This window comes from Pollachius pollachius, assembly GCF_949987615.1.
Source record: "Pollachius pollachius genome assembly, chromosome: 14".
NCBI classification, from domain to species: domain Eukaryota; kingdom Metazoa; phylum Chordata; class Actinopteri; order Gadiformes; family Gadidae; genus Pollachius; species Pollachius pollachius.
The window spans coordinates 6972730-6991111 of record NC_136947.1 but is presented as its reverse complement, the minus strand read 5'-3'; the positions used below and the strand labels follow the sequence as shown (position 1 = coordinate 6991111).

At 45.6% G+C, this 18382-nt stretch overlaps 1 protein-coding gene across 1 annotated transcript in view; it reads right to left on the bottom strand.

The window, feature by feature from the left end:
- The window catches only part of LOC307086436 (A-type potassium channel modulatory protein DPP6-like), a gene marked incomplete at both ends in the record, with an annotated part of 72763 nt that overhangs the window by 25565 nt on the left and 28816 nt on the right, over positions 1-18382 (bottom strand). The window contains 2 exons of the mRNA XM_079751648.1: positions 410-508; positions 2384-2498. Coding sequence (XP_079607774.1) covers positions 410-508; positions 2384-2498 — 214 coding nt within the window. The remainder of the gene's footprint in view (positions 1-409; positions 509-2383; positions 2499-18382) is intronic.

Genomic DNA, 18382 nt, shown 5'->3' with positions numbered 1-18382 from the left:
AGCACTTAGCATTGTGTAGTATCTTATCCTAGCTATCATTGTTGTATACGGGGAATGGGTTAACCAAACAACTGTTAGTGCTTGGCACTCGGTTCTATGAACATCCTTACTGTACCGACAGCGATATATTGTTTCTCTTTCTTCAGACAAAAATACTTATCATAAGTCGCTTTGGTTAAAAACGTCTGCTAAATGCCCTCAATGTACAGTAAATGCAAATGTAATTGTAAAATGACATAACAGACATTTATTAAAATAAAAATCTGGAGATTCTTCCACTTTGAGGTGTACTTTACCCTCAAACCTAACCCAACCCTTGCATTCTTATGCTAGACAAGTGGCCGTAGCCTTGTCCATCCACAGGAGGATGCATCGAATGTATTTTCTATCAAAGCTTGAGGCTACGTACCACTCAGCCACGTGCCCTCAGGGTGATGGATGTGCAGCGCCGAGCCGAACACGTCTTCCACGGTCACCTTCTTCTTCAGGGCCATGCTGTCATCTTCCCCTGTAACGGACGCCACCACAGAGAAGCATGTTTACAATGAAAAGAGACAAGGACGAGGTATAAGTGTTTGCTCCATGTGCTCAATGACGTACTAAAAAATGGTTGCATTCAAATGTAGAAATCTGGACTAAAACATACATGTCCAAATGAAGAAATCGGGACGAAAACGTGCGTGTCCAAGTGTATCAATCGGAAAAAAACGTACGAGTCCAAATGCAGAAATCGGGACTAAAACGTACAAGTCCTAATGTAGGAATCGGGAATAAATCGTACGAGTCAAAATGCATAAATCGTGACTAAAAAGTATGAGCTATGAGCCGTTATGACCCCCTGTTGCGTCTCTCAGCGCACTGGGGGGTTTCGCTGTGTGGGTGACGTTTCTAGTTTCAAAGAAAAAGCAGGACAACCTGGGTGTGGGGGAGATTAACAACATATTGTATATGCTTTTCTTCACATGCATCGTCGTGCTCAGGTGGGTCACGACTGCGTTGTTCTGAGTCGACTGTAAATTGTGTGCACTTCCCAAAGAGAGAGTTAGCGGGGGGAGGAATTCCGATTACTTCCTCATATCGGTGATTTGAAAGCAGGTGCAAAGAAGGAAGGTAGCGCCTATATTGATCTGCAGCAAGGAGCAGACAGCTTTCTCTCGCTCTCGTTCCTAAAAATTCCCAATGAGATCAGAAGCTGACAGCTGAAGCTCAGGTGGGAGAGAGAGCGACAGAAAGAGCGAGAGAGCAACAGAGAGAAAGGACGAGGATGAGAGATAGGGAGCGAGTGACAGAAGGAGACACAGGGAGAGAGAGATGGGAGATGGCGTATAATAAGCCATCCTAACCTGTCTGTCTACGAAGCGAAAGGTATAACAGCGACGAAAGCACACAAGTCGGTGGCGTGTTTGACAGCAAAGTCCCACAGCGTTGGAAGACGGAGAGAGGGAGAGAGAGACAGAGAGACAGACAGAGAAAATGGATCCTTCTGGGGGTGCATGTAGAGTCAGAGAGATCTGGCTCCATAAATACGTAGTCGCAGGAAAGTGTTTGAGCCTTAACAGACATTTGAAACCAGAGGAGGATCGCTCCCGCCCAGCGAGCGAGTCTCTAGAATCAGAGGGAGAGCGCTCATTTCCCAACACCAGGCAAATGGCATCTCTGATGCCGTGCCAATTTGACAAATGGCCGGGGCTATTACTGCATAATCATCTCCATTAAAAAGACCTGAATGGCATTACACATTAAAAGGCCCATTATCTGGTGAGAGGATGACCTCGCCTTTGTGAAAAACCAATATGCAATCTGACCCGGAAAAATCTATAAATGATGATTCCTTACATGGAATGGGCTGACAATTGAAAACACCTAGCCACACCTACCGGAATTGGGGAAGTCATTAGAAACCAAACCATTATTATTTTGGTTGGTTTGGGGTTTGTAAAAGCTGTTGGTTTGGGTGTGTATTTGTGCATACCACACTAGTTTTCAGTGCACGTGTGTATGTGTGTACCAGAGCTCCAGTGTGTATGTGTGTACCAGAGTGTTTGTAGCTGTATGCATGCCAGCCGTACATAATATTGTGTTGGTTGTGTTTGTGTGTGTGTGTATTTGTGTGTGTGTGTGTGTGTATGTGTGTGTGTGCGCGTGTGTGTGTGTGTGTGCATGCCTGCGTGTGTGTATGTGTGTGTGTGATGACTGTGTGTGTGTGTGTGTACCATCGCCTACCGTCTGAGTGTGTATAGCTGTATGTGTGCCAGCCGTACATAATATTGCGTTGGTTGTGTTTGTGTGCTTGTGTGCGTGCGCTTGTGCACTTGCGTGCGTGTGTGCGTCCATGCCCGCCTGTGTGTGTGTGCATGTGCGCAATGCACGTGTGTATACTCACGCGGGGTGAGCAGGATGACGGAGGTGACGATGAGGAAGCAGATGATGAGGATGACCAGCAGGGCGATAACGATGCCCTTCCAGTTCCTCTGGGGCGGGGCACTGCCCACCAGGTCCTGCCAAGCAAACACACAATCGACACACACCGTCAACAAACAGCGTCAACACATAAAGTCAACACATAGCCTCAGACTGGAAGAAGACCAACGCACACACAAACCTCGCTGAACCCCGAGATTAGTGCTGACACACACTCCAATCTAATTTAAACAGAAAATTGCGACCCATCGCATATCTGCACACATTATAACGATGTGTAACAGCTCTCGTGTGCCTCCTGAAGCAGACGAGTGCATATTGTTAGTGAACAGCTCTGTGCTGCGCATAAACCTTTTAAAGTGTTTCAATGGGGTGTGAATTCACAGAGCGTCGTATTATCAGAAACATCAGCGTTCCCAATGTGGCGCACATGACCTTATGATGAATGACTGTGTTATTCATGATCATAGCAAAACAAAATGGGTCAGAAAAGACAGGCAGAATATTCATTATATATTATGCAACAGTTAGTTCCAACCCCGTCATTAGATTTGACATGAGGTTTTCCATGAGTGCTGATGAAGAGTGTAACAGCGCTGGGACTTTTAACTATACATGTATCAGTCCACAGTACAGGTGTTTCCAATAACAATTAGTTAAATTAGCAATCATTATTAATCTTACATTGTAACAAACTACGCAACTCAAAGATGAGCCTATTTCCACACATACAATTTTAGTTAAAGTATGAAGGGTTGTCAAGAGAGGACAATGAGGAAGACAAAACCCTGAATACTTCTCGGGCATACCGCCAGTTTGCCCCTCAGCTGAATCACAAGTGGCACAAAGTGACAGCAGACCCATATTTCACTGACGGCTCAATAAACTGACACACACAGGTAAATGTACACTATACAAAGTAGCTGGCTGCAAGTCATGTGTTTAGACCTACACACAGTAGCAAGCTAGAATGCATGTTTCTTGTGTTGCTTGGCAACAGTTTAGTCCCATTCCAGTTGCGGAACTATTTCTGTTGGCAGGGCCAAATAAACGATTAAATCAACGAAAAGATCATAACGTGTTGGGAATAGTGTTAGTGTTAGCTAACGCATAGCAGTTGTAGAACTGTTGTGTGAAGGCTTTGATTATATATACGCCATTCAGACTGCGTCCTCGTTCCTCTGAAGGATTCACAGCCATGCTGATATTCAGTACAGGAATCCATCTAGTGTGATTTTAATTAAGAAACGAACCAACTCAAATCCAAACAGGTCACACATGGGCAACGGCAAAGTTACACACCGCATACCCTAACACACACCGAAACAAAACAGTTTCTCTGCAACAGCTGCGGCCAAAACGCTATTTTTCTCTGGGCGTTCCCAAACTGTCCCTGCTAAGAGCCCCTGTAGGTCCACCCTGGCGGCCCCGCTCGTGAAGCACAGAGATCATCCTCGCAGTCAGCCAAACATGGAGCTGCTCTCTTAGCACTCAGGGGCCCAGAGCCGGGGCTGGACAGATGATGGAGTGAGCAGCTAAGTCCACACGACCGCAGGCTGTTATAAGTGCAGCACCCCAGACTGCAATTTAGGAACCGGCAAGCACTTTTCGCTGTTGTAAGCCCATATATGCTTTTTTTTTTTATATTACTGGGGATGGTAGTATAGCAGAAAATCATATCATCATCACAATCATATTCCCCACCCTTTGCTGTGTTATGTGGGGTAGCTGACAGGTCTCTGTGTGATCCAATGAAGGGTTCAAAAGTCCAAACTTATGTCTGGCGCACACATTACAAGGCTTTAGACGGGTTAATGTCGAAGAAAGATTACACACATGCACGCGCACGCATACACACACACACACGTACACAAACATATATACATCTGAATTGCTTTTGACGTATGGTTTTCCTTGCCCGTTTTGCCATACCATTGACGATACTGCGATGAAATGAGAGTAACTGATGGAGGTAATGAAATACTCTATCTTGGCTTATCAGGATCTGCTTCAGCTACCAGATGGAAGAAAGCGGAAATTGATGGAAGAGAGGATATTATAGTTTGAGAGTATGGAAAAACTTCTACCAAATTACATTTTTTGTGATATTGTATCTTTTCAAAATGATTGCAATTGCATTTAGATGTCAAGCTTCTTTTTAAACATATGTAGGTTCTCTGATATAAGCAGTTGGGCTATTCACTGTTTAAATGAAGGATCATTCAAATTGCTTTATAAATAGTAGACAGCAGTTATGTTATCAGAGAACCACCTTCCATTTGATATTTCCGTATTTTTTTCTTATTATCTGATCATAATATCTATTTTCAAAGAAATTGCCTCATAGCAAGGTTTTGACTTGGATCTCGATGTATGTGTGCCAAGGAAGAACAGGAAATGTAAAAGTGAAAGAAAAGCAAAGAATCAAGGCCATTAGAACACTAGGTCTTTCATTTGCTTGAATAATAAGGATTGAAATGACTGACCCTACTACAAAACACAAATGAATTACTCCAAATGAATGAATTAATCATCTTTTATTATGCACAAGTATGGTAGAACTGGAAAAAGTCTTCTAAAAAGGCTGTTATTTACAATTGTACAAAGTTCTTTTAATACGAACGCAAAGAAGCTTTTTAAAAGCAGGCACGAGAAGTCCATCTGTTGGGTGTCATGGCAACAAGGCTCCCTTACAGACTGCTAGCTGTGTCTCACGGGGGTCTTTTCAGGGCTCTGGTCACCACTCCAGTTGTATGGCAGCTTGTGGAGGAACCGTTCTCATGGTCCCCTTCAGTCCTCTTCCTCCAGCTTGTGGAGGAACCGTTCTCATGGTCCCCTTCAGTCCTCTTCCTCCAGCTTGTGGAGGAACCGTTCTCATGGTCCCCTTCAGTCCTCTTCCTCCAGCTTGTGGAGGAACCGTTCTCATGGTCCCCTTCAGTCCTCTTCCTTCAGCTTGTGGAGGAACCGTTCTCATGGTCCCCTTCAGTCCTCTTCCTCCAGCTTGTGGAGGAACCGTTCTCATGGTCCCCTTCCGTCCTCTCCTCCCTCCCAGCCCCCCCACTCTGACAGCTGCCCTGCGTCCGGCTGCTCTGGGCTCTCCTACCGGAGGCGGCGGCGTCCTCTCTGGCCACACCCCCCGGCTCCACACCAGGGCAGCCCGGTGCCTCTAGGGGCCGGCGGGCTGCTGGTCACCGCAGGAGGGTGGGGGGGGCTTGTGTTGAGGACCCTGCGCGGCCCTCACTGTAGACGGACGGTAGAGACACGGTGGAGGGAGCGAAGACGAGAAGAAGGCTTTTGACTTTATCATTGGCTCTAGAGGTCAGAGGTCAGAGGTCAGTTAGGGCTGGGCGATTTGGACTAAAAACAATTCAAACCAAACCAGATTATCGATTTTAATCGATGTTTCTTCTATAAATGAAGAACATATATATATTTTTGGATTTACCCTTTCGGCTAACCCGTTCAGCAAATGCTGCCATGTTGACATTTTAATCTTTAAAAAAATTATAATAATAATAATAATAACAATTCAATAATCGATTTTCTTTAAAAAAAAAATCGATTATTGACCATAAATTCGAATTACGATTAAAAGTTGAATAATCACCCAGCTCTAAGGTCCTCACTCTCCCTTCAAAGGTATGAGCGGATGTTCGAGAGCCTGCTGTGGGCTCTCTAGTCCGTCAATCGTAAGTCCTTCCTCCATAAGAGCACTGGTGCTTCCCAGCAGCCTGAAATCCAATAGCTTATTCACCAGCTCAGTTATAGAAAAATAATTAAAAGACGTTATACCTCTGACTACGAGACCTGTTCCTGGCCCCGAGGAGCCCGTTCCAGCCGGGGACGCGAATCAAGCCTCTAACCGCGATACCCTCTCTGGCAGTTCTGGAGGTACTGCTGGGTGATGAAAAACGTGTCACTGACTGCGCCGCTTGCGATATGAACTGCAGGAGAGTGGCCACCGGGACCCAGTTCGTTCCTTAATAATTCTGCAAATGTCCCTACACCATCGTGGAACCTCGTTCAGCGTAGTGACTTAACTGACATTTATTTAAATGAAAATCTTTGGGGACCTTCTAGATTTTCATCAAAAGTGTGTGAAGAGTGCGTGTGTGTGTGTGTGTGTGTGTGTGTGTGTGTGTGTGAGTGTGTGTGTGTGTGTATGGGTGTGTGTGTGTGTGTGTGTGTGTGTTAGTACTGTTTGCAGTCCATTTCGCCTCACGGTTAGGCAAATCAATGGGGAAGGCAGAGAGTGAGTGTACAACAGCAAGCGCATCAATATGGAGATTTACTGCTTCATAAAAACAGGATGTGGAGATAAAGCTGGAAGGTTGCATTTCTCCGGGATATTAATCCGCTGTTTTATCACACATTGGCGAGAACAGAGACAAGCTCTCATATTTAGCTAAATGACAATTCAAGCGTCTGACCTTAAGAGAACCTCTTTCTGTCATCTTTTGTGAAGAGTTGGCGGTATTTCTGGAAAGTGGGGAACATGAAATAGAAGAGGACTAGAGACCCTTGTCAAACAGAGTATTTGGTGTTGCCATGGCGTGAACCCAACCAGGGCTAATGAAATGTAAATGACAGAGATGGATCTATTCCCGACAATACAAACACAACAACAAAACAGGGCCCCCGCTGCTGATACTCTAGCTGGGAGGTGCACGTGAATATTCATTTCCAACTTCCCTGCCACCCTAACATTTTCAATTTGCTCATTGTGCGTCTCCACTAACCTGCCGCTTCCAAATTATTCAGCAAACACCCCGCTTTGTGAGTGTTAAATACACGGTCTGATCGGCACTCACACTACTTGGTTCGCTCGATAGAAAACGTGACTGACGTCCACGCAAATACCTTTTTCTGTCGTCAAAGGAAAGCCCATCTGAATCAATAGATAAATAACACGACGCAGGGTGTCGTTGAATGAAAAGCGGCCTGGTCCCCAGACAAAGCAATGACAAGAGCTGGGCATGGGGTCTAATGATGTCAACCACAGCCTGAATGAGGCCATTCAGCGGCACCACGCAGGGAGATTATGGCCCGCGTTGGCACACATCAGGCGGGTTGTTTCAGCTGCTGGGGTCTGGGTCTGGGGCACGGCCGGGAGACAACGGCTGGGGGAAGTTGATGGGGAAAATAAATGAAGCCGTCATTGGAAATGGTGATCAGCAATCAGTCCCTGGTAAAAGCACAGCTTGAAATTATTTGTAATTGCCCGAGTAAAACACACACCATTGAATGGGAAATGGTTGACTACTTTTTCTTGGGGGTGTAAAATCCCTGGCACAGATGTGCCGTATGCTGTTATGGTTCCATGGCCGGTACAAAAGAAGCCATTACATTCCTGTTCGTGATTGGGCCGTTAATATGATCGTCAGCGAGAACTTGAGAAAGTAATCTGAGGACATATGAGGATGAAGGCCATGTATTATAAATACACTGTACTCTGTTACAAACTGCAGCTCCCTGCAGTCCCTGTGAGAGATGCTGTCTGCTCCTCCACCCTAATAATAATCTGCCATAGCATTCACACAGACCTCTTGACTCTAAGCTCGGGGCTTACACAACCATACTGACATACTATAACAACGTTTATTGTAATTGTGTCGGTGGCACGTCCAAAATGGAAATCCGACCAAATTAAATCACAGGAGAGGTGACGTTTGGACAAAGGGACGATATCGGCATATCAGAAGCGATACTTGACAAACCCAGATGAATCCAGTGGGTGAGACCAGAGAGGGGCACCTGCTTTGTCATGTTGTGTTGGTCTGCGTGAAGAGCAGGCATGCGTACAGTAAAGCAGATAACAATGAGAGCGGCATCAATAAATTAGGAGCAGCGGTTTCTATTCCTTTCCTATCCAAACATAGCACCATAACAAGCTATGAGCATTTTTTCCCCAACGCTCTATGAATGTCTTACCGACTGTGCTATAAAGGGTTTATATACCCAAGAGGGAAAACAACTAATTCTTTCTATCCACTCATTTCTATTTTCATTCTGTTTCCCATGAAAAAGGGCTTTAGGAGATCTTCTTTTTTTTTTTTTTTCTAAACCAAAGCCTGCTTTATTCTTCTCTTATCTGTTATCTCTTACTTTTTGCTCCCTCTCTCTCTCTCTCTCTCTCTCTCTCTCTCTCTCTCTCTCTCTCTCTCTCCATTCCCCCGGTCCCACTTTCCCTTTGTCTAACCATCTCTTAGTCCCTTGCGCTCACTGCTGAAGTGTGAAATGGATCTTTCCTGATCTTGCGAGCCACCTGGTTTCCAAGGGAACCAAGAGAGTCATCCGAGTCAGATGTGCAGTCAGCAAAGGGTTGGCACGGGGTTTGGGCGAGGGCTAATATTACTGCTGACTCTCGTATGACAAAAAAAACCCAGGCCCTCCCGTAAGTTTAGAAAAAGCGTGCGGGAACCGGGAGAGGATTCACGACAAAACAATGAAATCAATGCGACCCGAATTTCTTAATGAATGGCTACCTTGAGGCCTTAAGACCACCAGTGAGGGCGAGACCTTTGATTAGTTGACACATGATCTATTGGCCGCTGTAATGCAGTCGCAGACTCTGATGGGTCAAACATGAAGTGAAGCAGTGCACTATGGACATGAGGGTAAACTTCTCCCCTGGAAGTCCATCAATTAATAATGGACCTTCACAAGTGAGATTAAGAATTCATGCCAGCTGGATATTGCTCCAGGGTTGGAGGGATAAATGTCTGTCTGCTTCTCTTCAGCTTGTGTTTCCTGGGTGGGAGAGTCGGGAGGGCGAGTGCCACATGCAGCCGATGGTTCAATAAGAGACCACTTGCCTAATAGCACGCGCCCAAATAAAGCTCCATTAAAGACTTTTGATGGGGTTATTGGTGTGATCAATCAACGTGAATCGCTCTAATGGGAGTGCAAAAAACATGAAAACTCACATCGGTCATATGTGGCATTTGATTAATTACCTTTTTTGACACTTTTGACGCTATTTTATGAATTTCACATGATATGGCTTTTTGAGTCATCAATCATAAATAGTCAACCGACCAAAATAATTGATATTTTTCCAGCATCTATATTTAAAACCCAACTCGACATAGAAATAGCTCGCTCCGTGACCTGGCATTCACGCATACGAAAGAGAACACTATTATCCCATTTTGGAATTTTCTCTCTGCGATACATTTTTTAACATATGTCCTTAGGAGGGCCCGACACACTTTTCCCGCAGCCACATCCATCGTCTGTATTATTCATTTTTACGGCCTCACACACTTACAGCCGAGGGAAGAAACACACTTCCCAATCTGCGTGGCGGGAACCGCTCAATATTCAAGCAAACGCATTAGAAACGGCGGGAGAAAGAGCTTCTTTTAACACAAGAAAGCACACATCGGGAGCCGCAAACGGCTGTGACAGACTGACACGCTGGCAGGCAAACCGTCCACCCTATGCAGAGCGTTGCCAAATGTCAAAATATAAAAGTCCACGCTTTTAAGTGCCTTTTTGTGCCTTTTCTAAAGTGACTCTGACGGTGTGCCAGGGAGAATACAGGGTGTACAGAGAGTGGGGTGGAAGATAGGTAGCGCCGTGCAGTGCTGAACGCCCGCTGACTCAATCAACAGACAGAGAGTAGAGGAGACTGTGGGGCATAAGGAGTCTGGCCGGCCGCGGATAAACTCTGGCGTCTGAAAGGATTTGGAGCGCGGCTCGCCCCCAGACTTACCTGGCTGGCAGCGGGGAGTGTCTCTTAATGATCTCCAGAACAGAAAGTGAAAAATAGCAAAATAGCAATGGTGGAAAAAGGTCTGCCACCTTTAGAAGGTGAGGCAGGAAGCGGTGGGGCAGACCCGGCAGGGGGCCGGAGGGGTGAGAGGGGATTATATAGATGGAGCTGTTCCACCCTCCATGCATCGTACTTCAAATCCTTTTCAATAAAGTTTTCATTAGTTTTTTCTCATCCAACTTGATTATAATTGCAATATTGCAATTATGGGACACATTACGCAGAGTGACACATCTCTTGGGGTTTTTGTTCTCACAAAGAAGCGTAGAGAGAAGTGTTCTCGTTTGTGTCTTTCAGATGAAGTTGTGAAGACAAAATGTGCTTTAACCCACACACCATACGGTCCTTTGAGCTTGTGCTACGCTAGTCGCCTTAACATCATTACTACAGTTGGTAGCACCTCATTATATAGCACTGATTATACGTTCAGGGTATGCTCACCGTTGTGATTGGCCCCTGATTGGTCTAAACATGGCAGGGTCTTTTGTTTGAGAATTGATGCCACGATATGGAGCCGGCCGAAAGCAGTGCCTGCCTGGCTGCATGTAAAGTATACAGTGTACACGTTTAATGTACAAAGGAGACCGCATGCGCTTTTAATGTGGAGAGTTTAGTCAGCTTGACTATGTTGCTGCCCATATTACCACCAATTAGTATCATGCCATGTTACTTCCTGCTCTCTCTCCCTCCCTCCCTCTAACTCTCTCTCTCTCTCTCTCTCCCTCTCTCTCTTTCTCTCTCTCAGTCTCTCTTTCTCTCTCTCCCTCACTCTTAGTTAACACAGATAAGATAACAGATGGATAAGCTTCAACATATGACTCTAGAATCCCATCGCATCCAAAATAGCCAGAGACTAATCTAGAGTAAGAATGTAAACAGGGGGCAGGATTCAATATAAGCCTGCATTAAGTTCATCCAGAAATCGAGAGATCCACCAATGGCAGAACAGGCTGAGGAATTAGAATGAGGTGAAATAATTACATACAAGCAATGGCATGCACTGGAGTCCTTGTGTTTGGTTTCATACTGTTTCTGTTGGACTACAACCAAAATTGTGTCTCTTTCTTCAGAATCCTCAAGAGCTGCCAATATCCCCAACCCAACTAGAATATGTTATGGGTTTTGTATTGTATTGTTCGAGTGGATGCACGACTGGCCTAATTCCCACCGACCGTGTATTTATTTCTACAACATTACACATGTGTTTGAGCCACAGCAATGCTTGGCACATGCAATTATGAAGCCAGTGTGTTCCAGGGCCAACGCATCTGCACTGTTGACTGACATATTTTATCATTAGCCTATATTAACGAAAAAAGAAAGAAGGCAAGGGAAAGAACAAGGACAGAAAGAAAGTAATGAGAAATGAATGAAAGAAAGTAAGAAAGAAAGAAAAAAATATGATGCGATACAATATCGTTTCTCTCGCACATGCGACCACCAACATGATTTTGTTATGGTGAGGGGGTAAAAAAAGCGAATTTCTCCGTGAAGGACGGAGTTATTATCACATTGCTTTGACATGACCACGGTGTTGAAGGTGGACTGTGGACATGCAGTAGGCTAACTTGTGCGGTCAGTCATAATATCAACGTATGCATGACGCTCAGAAGTTTCGCCCATTGCCTTCATCTCAAAGACGAAAATTGATATTGATTACAAAGTCCAAAGCAACTATTTTCTACGTGTCACAGTCTACCTTGGCGAATCATTTGTCTACGTATATTACAAAAAAGCGAGCATTCAATGTATTGACAGGCAAACGCATATAATTGAAATTGGGTAGACGCGCATTTTCGGGCGTAAAAAGGCGGGGAGAAAGGGACGAGCCGCTGAGATCGTTTCGTAGCGACAAACTGCCACCTACCTGCTCCTGCTGCTGGCTCGTCTTCGCCGGTCCATTTTGCTCCTTAGCAGAAGTCATGACAAATGTGACAAAAGAGCGGGAAGATAAACGCTGCTTCCAGCCCCCACAGGTGCAGAGCGCTACTAACAGAGAGCGATGTGCAGATCGAGAGAGAGCGAGAGAGGAAGAGAGCGAGAGAGAGAGAGAGAGAGAGAGAGAGAGAGAGAGGGAGAAAGAGAGAGTGAGAGCAAGAGAGAGAGAGAGAGAGAGAGAGAGAGAGAGCAAGAGAGAGATAGAGAGCGAGAGAGGAGGGCTGCTGCTGGTGGTTATGATGGTGGTAGGCTACTGTGCAAGAGGGGTTACTGGGTGTACAGAGCAGTGTGTGGGTGCCAATTGCGTCTCAGGTCTGTATACTTCAATGTATTGTATGCCATGGCTGCAATGTCGTAATCCTTTTCATTTAACTAGAAATGAATGACGATGGGATTTACATGCATTGCAGGCGGATGAAAAAAATAAAAATAATGATAACTTATTTGTTTTTAACTGTAGGCTACACTGAGCATATGGTTGTTAGGATAGACTGCTGTTTATTTCTTCTGTTTATATTCAGATTTCTCACAGACGATTAATATGTTATTCTAACTATCCACCAAACTTAAACCGATAAAGCAGTGAGATACCACACAAACACAAAGGCAGCCTTTAACCTATAGACCATCACATTTCGATCTCCGACAGATTGTGTTTTGCCACACTCCATAATGCAGCCTGCTACATAATGCATCACTGCTGTATAAGTTACACCGTGCGACAACATTTCAACCATCTTTTGTCCGGCCCTAAGACAGCGGGGCAGTCTCCCCCCATAACGTGACTCTCTTCTCACAGCTGGGCTGTCTGCTAGTCCAGTGTTTCCCTCCTGTCAAAAGAGACAGCGGGCTCAAAATGTGTCCACTCCCCTGGGACTATATTTAGCATAGCCATAGCCTGTCCTTCCACGGTTAATATAGAGACCGGTCACCCGGTGTCAGCTCAAAGTGGCCGCTCCTGTCTACCTGACTGGCCAATCAGCGATGAATGTGACACACTGAGAGAACACACAATGGTCAATATTTATATACAGTACGGTCTACAGGCTGCTCGCTCACACACTCGATCTCTAACTCTATAGGGAAGTTAGGGTAATTGACGTTGGGCATGCTGTGTGTGTGTGTGTGTGTGTGTGTGTGTGTGTGTGTGTGTGTGTGTGTGTGTGTGTGTATGTGTGTGCGTGTGTGCGTGTGCTCTGTGTGTGTGTGTGTGTGTGTGTATGTATGCCGTGTGCTGTGTGCTCTGTGTGTGTGTGTGTGTTTGTGTGTATGCTGTATGTGTGTGTATGTGCATATGCTGTGTGTGTATATGTGTGTGTTTATGTGTATGCTGTTTGTGTGATTGTGTCTGTGTATGCTATGTGTATGCTGCATGTGTGTGGGCTCTGTGTATACGTATGCTGTATTGAGCATGTGTATGCTGCATGTGTATGCTGTGTGTGTGTATGTATGTGTATGCTGCGTGCGCATACACATATGTAGCATGCCCACAGGAAACAAATCCTCCTCTTCCTACGCTGCTGATAAAGAAAAAACAGCTCCCAAAACAAAGGAATGCTGCTGCTGATGCCCAGGCTCTTGAGAGGCAGTGTTTCATTCCTCCCACGTGAAGCTGAAATAGTTCCTTTCCCTCACAAAACATTGTTCGCCTAGGAGCAAGACCTCTATGTGAACGCAAACACAAGCACACACACACACACACACACACACATACACATACCCATGCATATGTATCCACACACACATACGCACACACAGAAATATACGTACACAAACATAGCCGCTAAACCAGGCTGAAAACATATTCGATAGCAGTTGTTGGAATGCTTTTACTTTTCTGTTACGAGTTTTGCACAGGAACAAGTCGGGAATCGTTCCTAGAAAGATGGTCTTTTGAAGCCGTTCTCTGGGGAAGGAGCACAGTGCTGGGAGTTCTAGCAGAAACTCTTCAACTACCTTCACAACAATACACTGAGAGGGATGAACATATATATAATCAGGGATGATTTAATCCGGGAATCAAGGCTACCATCATCTTCTTATTACCAACAACTTTTGTCATCAATTATCACTATCTTCCCCAAATAAATAAATATGAGCCCAGTTTTGTGTTAACAAGGGTTGTTAACATTATGTTCTTATGCATACGATACTGTTAATGTTAAAACATGGAAGCCTGGTTCACTTTGCTATTCAGGACCACAGATATGGGAAGCTCCCCTGTAACATTAATTAAATAATACTAAATATAAAATCCTATTTAATCTTTCAGGAGATGGTAAAGCCACTAGCAGTGAATACTGATATAGATGGCTAAGGAGCAGGCGAGGGCTATAATATAGCTCGCTGCTCAAGGTTTGCTTACAAGTGGACTGAAGACATTGGGGATTGCACCCAGAACCTTCCGCCTGGGAGTTGTGCCCTATCCTAAGACCTTCAGACGTCAACATCTTGAAAAGAGATAACCCAAATCCAATTTCAACTCATGCAGCGCCCAAAAAAAAAAAGATCCTCTGTTTTGAGGGATTTGAGTTTCTTATTATCTATTGTTCCAGACTCCAGTCCCGGTTATATATGTTCTAATATTCGGTAATGCCTCTTCTCTCCCGCTGCAACGGAATGGAAAGCACCCTGCAGACTGGAGGGAGGATGGAAACCAATGATTTTCTATTAGTAACGCAACGTTTTGGACACTGCGCCGGCTCTAACAGCTGAGAGAGGCTGTCACACTCCCATTTGCGAGACGAACGCCCTCTGTTCAAAACACCTCCGCAGTCACCCCAGATGTGATTACAAGTCCCGGCCTAAGGAACCACAAATAGATGCTGGAGACAATCCACTCAGCTGGATCCAAGTATCGATGTCCTTCTGCATTATTACACATTAGGGGGGAGGAAATGGCATCAAACGCACCTAATTTTACAAGCCGAGAACAACACAACATCCGGGAAGCTATGGTTGGTCCAATGTGACTGGATGTAGTATTAAGGTTTCAATGGTAATGCCTCTGACCCAGGACTTCAGCAGCTGTGCTTTTGTGTTCTCTAAGGCTTTCGTCCAATCCACGGTTGAAGCTCAGTTGAACTGCATGCTAGCTCCCCCCAGTGATGGCCAAGTGCCTGACATGGTTACTGCGGAGAGAGCGCTCGAGAATGGCCTTTGGGTTTGCTGATGCAAAAATTAAGATTCTCTTCCTTTTTTTACACTTGTTGGCAAAAATGAACCATTTGACATTTGAGTGCTAGCAGAATGTCAGCTGGAAATATTGGAAGGTGTGTGCTGATTCCTGGCCAGAACTCGATGAGATATCGAGACAAAGACCACACGAGCTCGCCAAGCACACAGACAATGGGATTATGCAGATGAGATACAAAGCATCTGTGCAGGATTAAATAAACAAATAGCGCTGCAGTTCCGATGTCCAAACACAAACCCTCATGGTGAATACAGCGTGAGTCACAGAACGGAATAACACGCGTCAAAACATGTGTAAGCGCAACGAAAAACATGAAAGGAACCATTACCATGAATGATCCAACATGAAATACTCAGCAACGCAGACACGCGCTTGGCATTCAATGCTGCAGCAGAAGGTTTTGTGAGGGGCACCCTCGCGCCTATCTTCCCCGATCCCTCAGCGAGGCCATTGATTCCCCGGCAGACAGTCTCCTCTCTCTGTGGACGGCAGCTGTAGCGCTCAGCCCGCTGTCATCACTCACGTCGGCTTTGTCCTTTGCCATCCGTCCGTAGGGTTTTGGAGCAGAGTGACGCACAAGCGCACGCACGCGCATGTGCCCACACACATGCACGCAGACGCACACAGAGACGCACAAAATACGTACATGTAAACACACCAAAACGCACACACATACATACATACACATACACATGCACGTGGGGACGCACGCATACATGCACACACACACACACACACACACACACACAGAAATGGCCACCTACACACACACACACATACACACACACAAACACACACACGTACATACACACACATACACATACACACTCACGCGAGGACGCACGCACAACTACTCACACACACAAACACGAACACACACATACATACACAGCACGCACACATACATACACAGTAGGGCTGTCCTATTTTTTCACATCGTAACATCGGCAAATCACATATCACCGATGTCCGATAACAACGTTGCACATCGGAACCGCCCTTATGCACACACACACACACACACACACACACACACACATTAAATCCTGTTAACTGATAGGTGCAAGTGCCAACCTGCCAGCGTCGACAGTGAAGCCATTATAGTCCGAGTTACAGGGTTGCCCTCACTAGAATTGGATAATTGGACCAGTTAAAACGAATATGGTTATTACCATGTCTCTTCAATTGATTTATGAAGGCATGTTGGGCATGTGCGAAGAATTTCATAAATTATTAAGTCCTTCATCATTGTTAGACTCAGCCTCAGTTTCCTGTGCTCCAAATAAAACAAAATCCTGTATTTGTTGTAATGAAAATCTCTGACACATACAAACACACACACACACACACACACACACACCCACACATACACACACACACACACACACACACACACACACACACGCACACACACAATAAGGGTACAGTAATCAACTATTATTCAACATTAGTTAATGCAGCAATAAGCATTAACTAACAATAACTTAACAGCAAACGGTCTAGTGGTATTTAACATATTGTGTTTGTGATAACTAAGGGTGTTCATGGTAACATTGACTAGGGTTCGGGTTTGGGTTAACCTTAACCTTTAGGGGTTTAGGGTTTGGGTTCAGGTCAACCTTCACGCCTAGGGGGATAAGGGTCGGGTTAACCCTAACTCCAACCCTTTTAAACAATGTATAAATGAATACCGTAGGCAACAACATTAGCAAATTATTATAAGCCATTGGCTTACTAATAATTGTAAGTGAATTGTTTGTTCATGCAGCATACTTATTGTTAATTAAGGGTTAATTATTGTTACCTTATTTTAAAGTGTTAGCCAATCACACTGCCATATACATGCACACGTACACACACACAAACACACATACATGCCCACATACACAGACACACATACATATATAGACACACTAACACACACACAAACACACACACGTATACATACAGATATTGACACACACACACACACATACACGCGCACACGCACACCAACATCACTCCTAAACACACACATCTCTAGAGCCTACGTTTGAAGATGAGGAGAAGAGCCCACCACTGGGCCTCTATCACCCGCCCACTCATATGAAGTGAGGAAGCTGACCGCTGACCTCTGACCTCTGACGTCTGCGTCGCCACACGGGCAGCTGATGACCCCCGACAGCAACTTTTTGAAGATCCAAACCCTTCTCCTTCTCTTCTCCCCGTGACCAAACCGGCTCCCTCCACCGTGTCTCTACTGTCCGTCTCCAGCGCTGGGTCCTCAACACAAGCCACCCACCCTCCTGAGTGCTGGTGTCCGGCCCTAAGACAGCGGGGCAGTCTCCCCCCATAACGTGACTCTCTTCTCACAGCTGGGCTGTCTGCTAGTCCAGTGTTTCCCTCCTGTCAAAAGAGACAGCGGGCTCAAAATGCTCAAAATGTGCGGGCCCCCAGAGGCCCCGGGCTGCCCTGGTGTGGAGCCGGGGGGCGTGGCCAGAGAGGACGCCGCCGCCTCCGGTAGGAGAGCCCAGAGCAGCCGGACGCAGGGCAGCTGTCAGAGTGGGGGGGCTGGGAGGGAGGAGAGGACGGAAGGGGACCATGAGAACAGTTCCTCCAAAAGCTGAAGGAAGAGGAATGAAGGGGACCATGAGAACGGTTCCTCCACAAGCTGAAGGAAGAGGACTGAAGGGGGCCATGAGAACGGTTCCTCCACAAGCTGAAGGAAGAGGACTGAAGGGGACCATGAGATCGGTTCCTCCACAAGCTGAAGGAAGAGGACTGAAGGGGACCATGAGAACGGTTCCTCCACAAGCTGAAGGAAGAGGACTGAAGGGGACCATGAGATCGGTTCCTCCACAAGCTGCCATACAACTGGAGTGGTGACCAGAGCCCTGAAAAGACCCCCGTGAGACACAGATAGCAGTGTGTAAGGGAGCCTTGTTGCCATGACACCCAACAGAATGACTTTTGTCTTGAAAAGCAGCCCGTGCCAGAACATGATTATAATTAAATAAGCATTTATTTGGCCTATGACTTTTATTATGCTATATATTGTAGCGCAAGCTGTT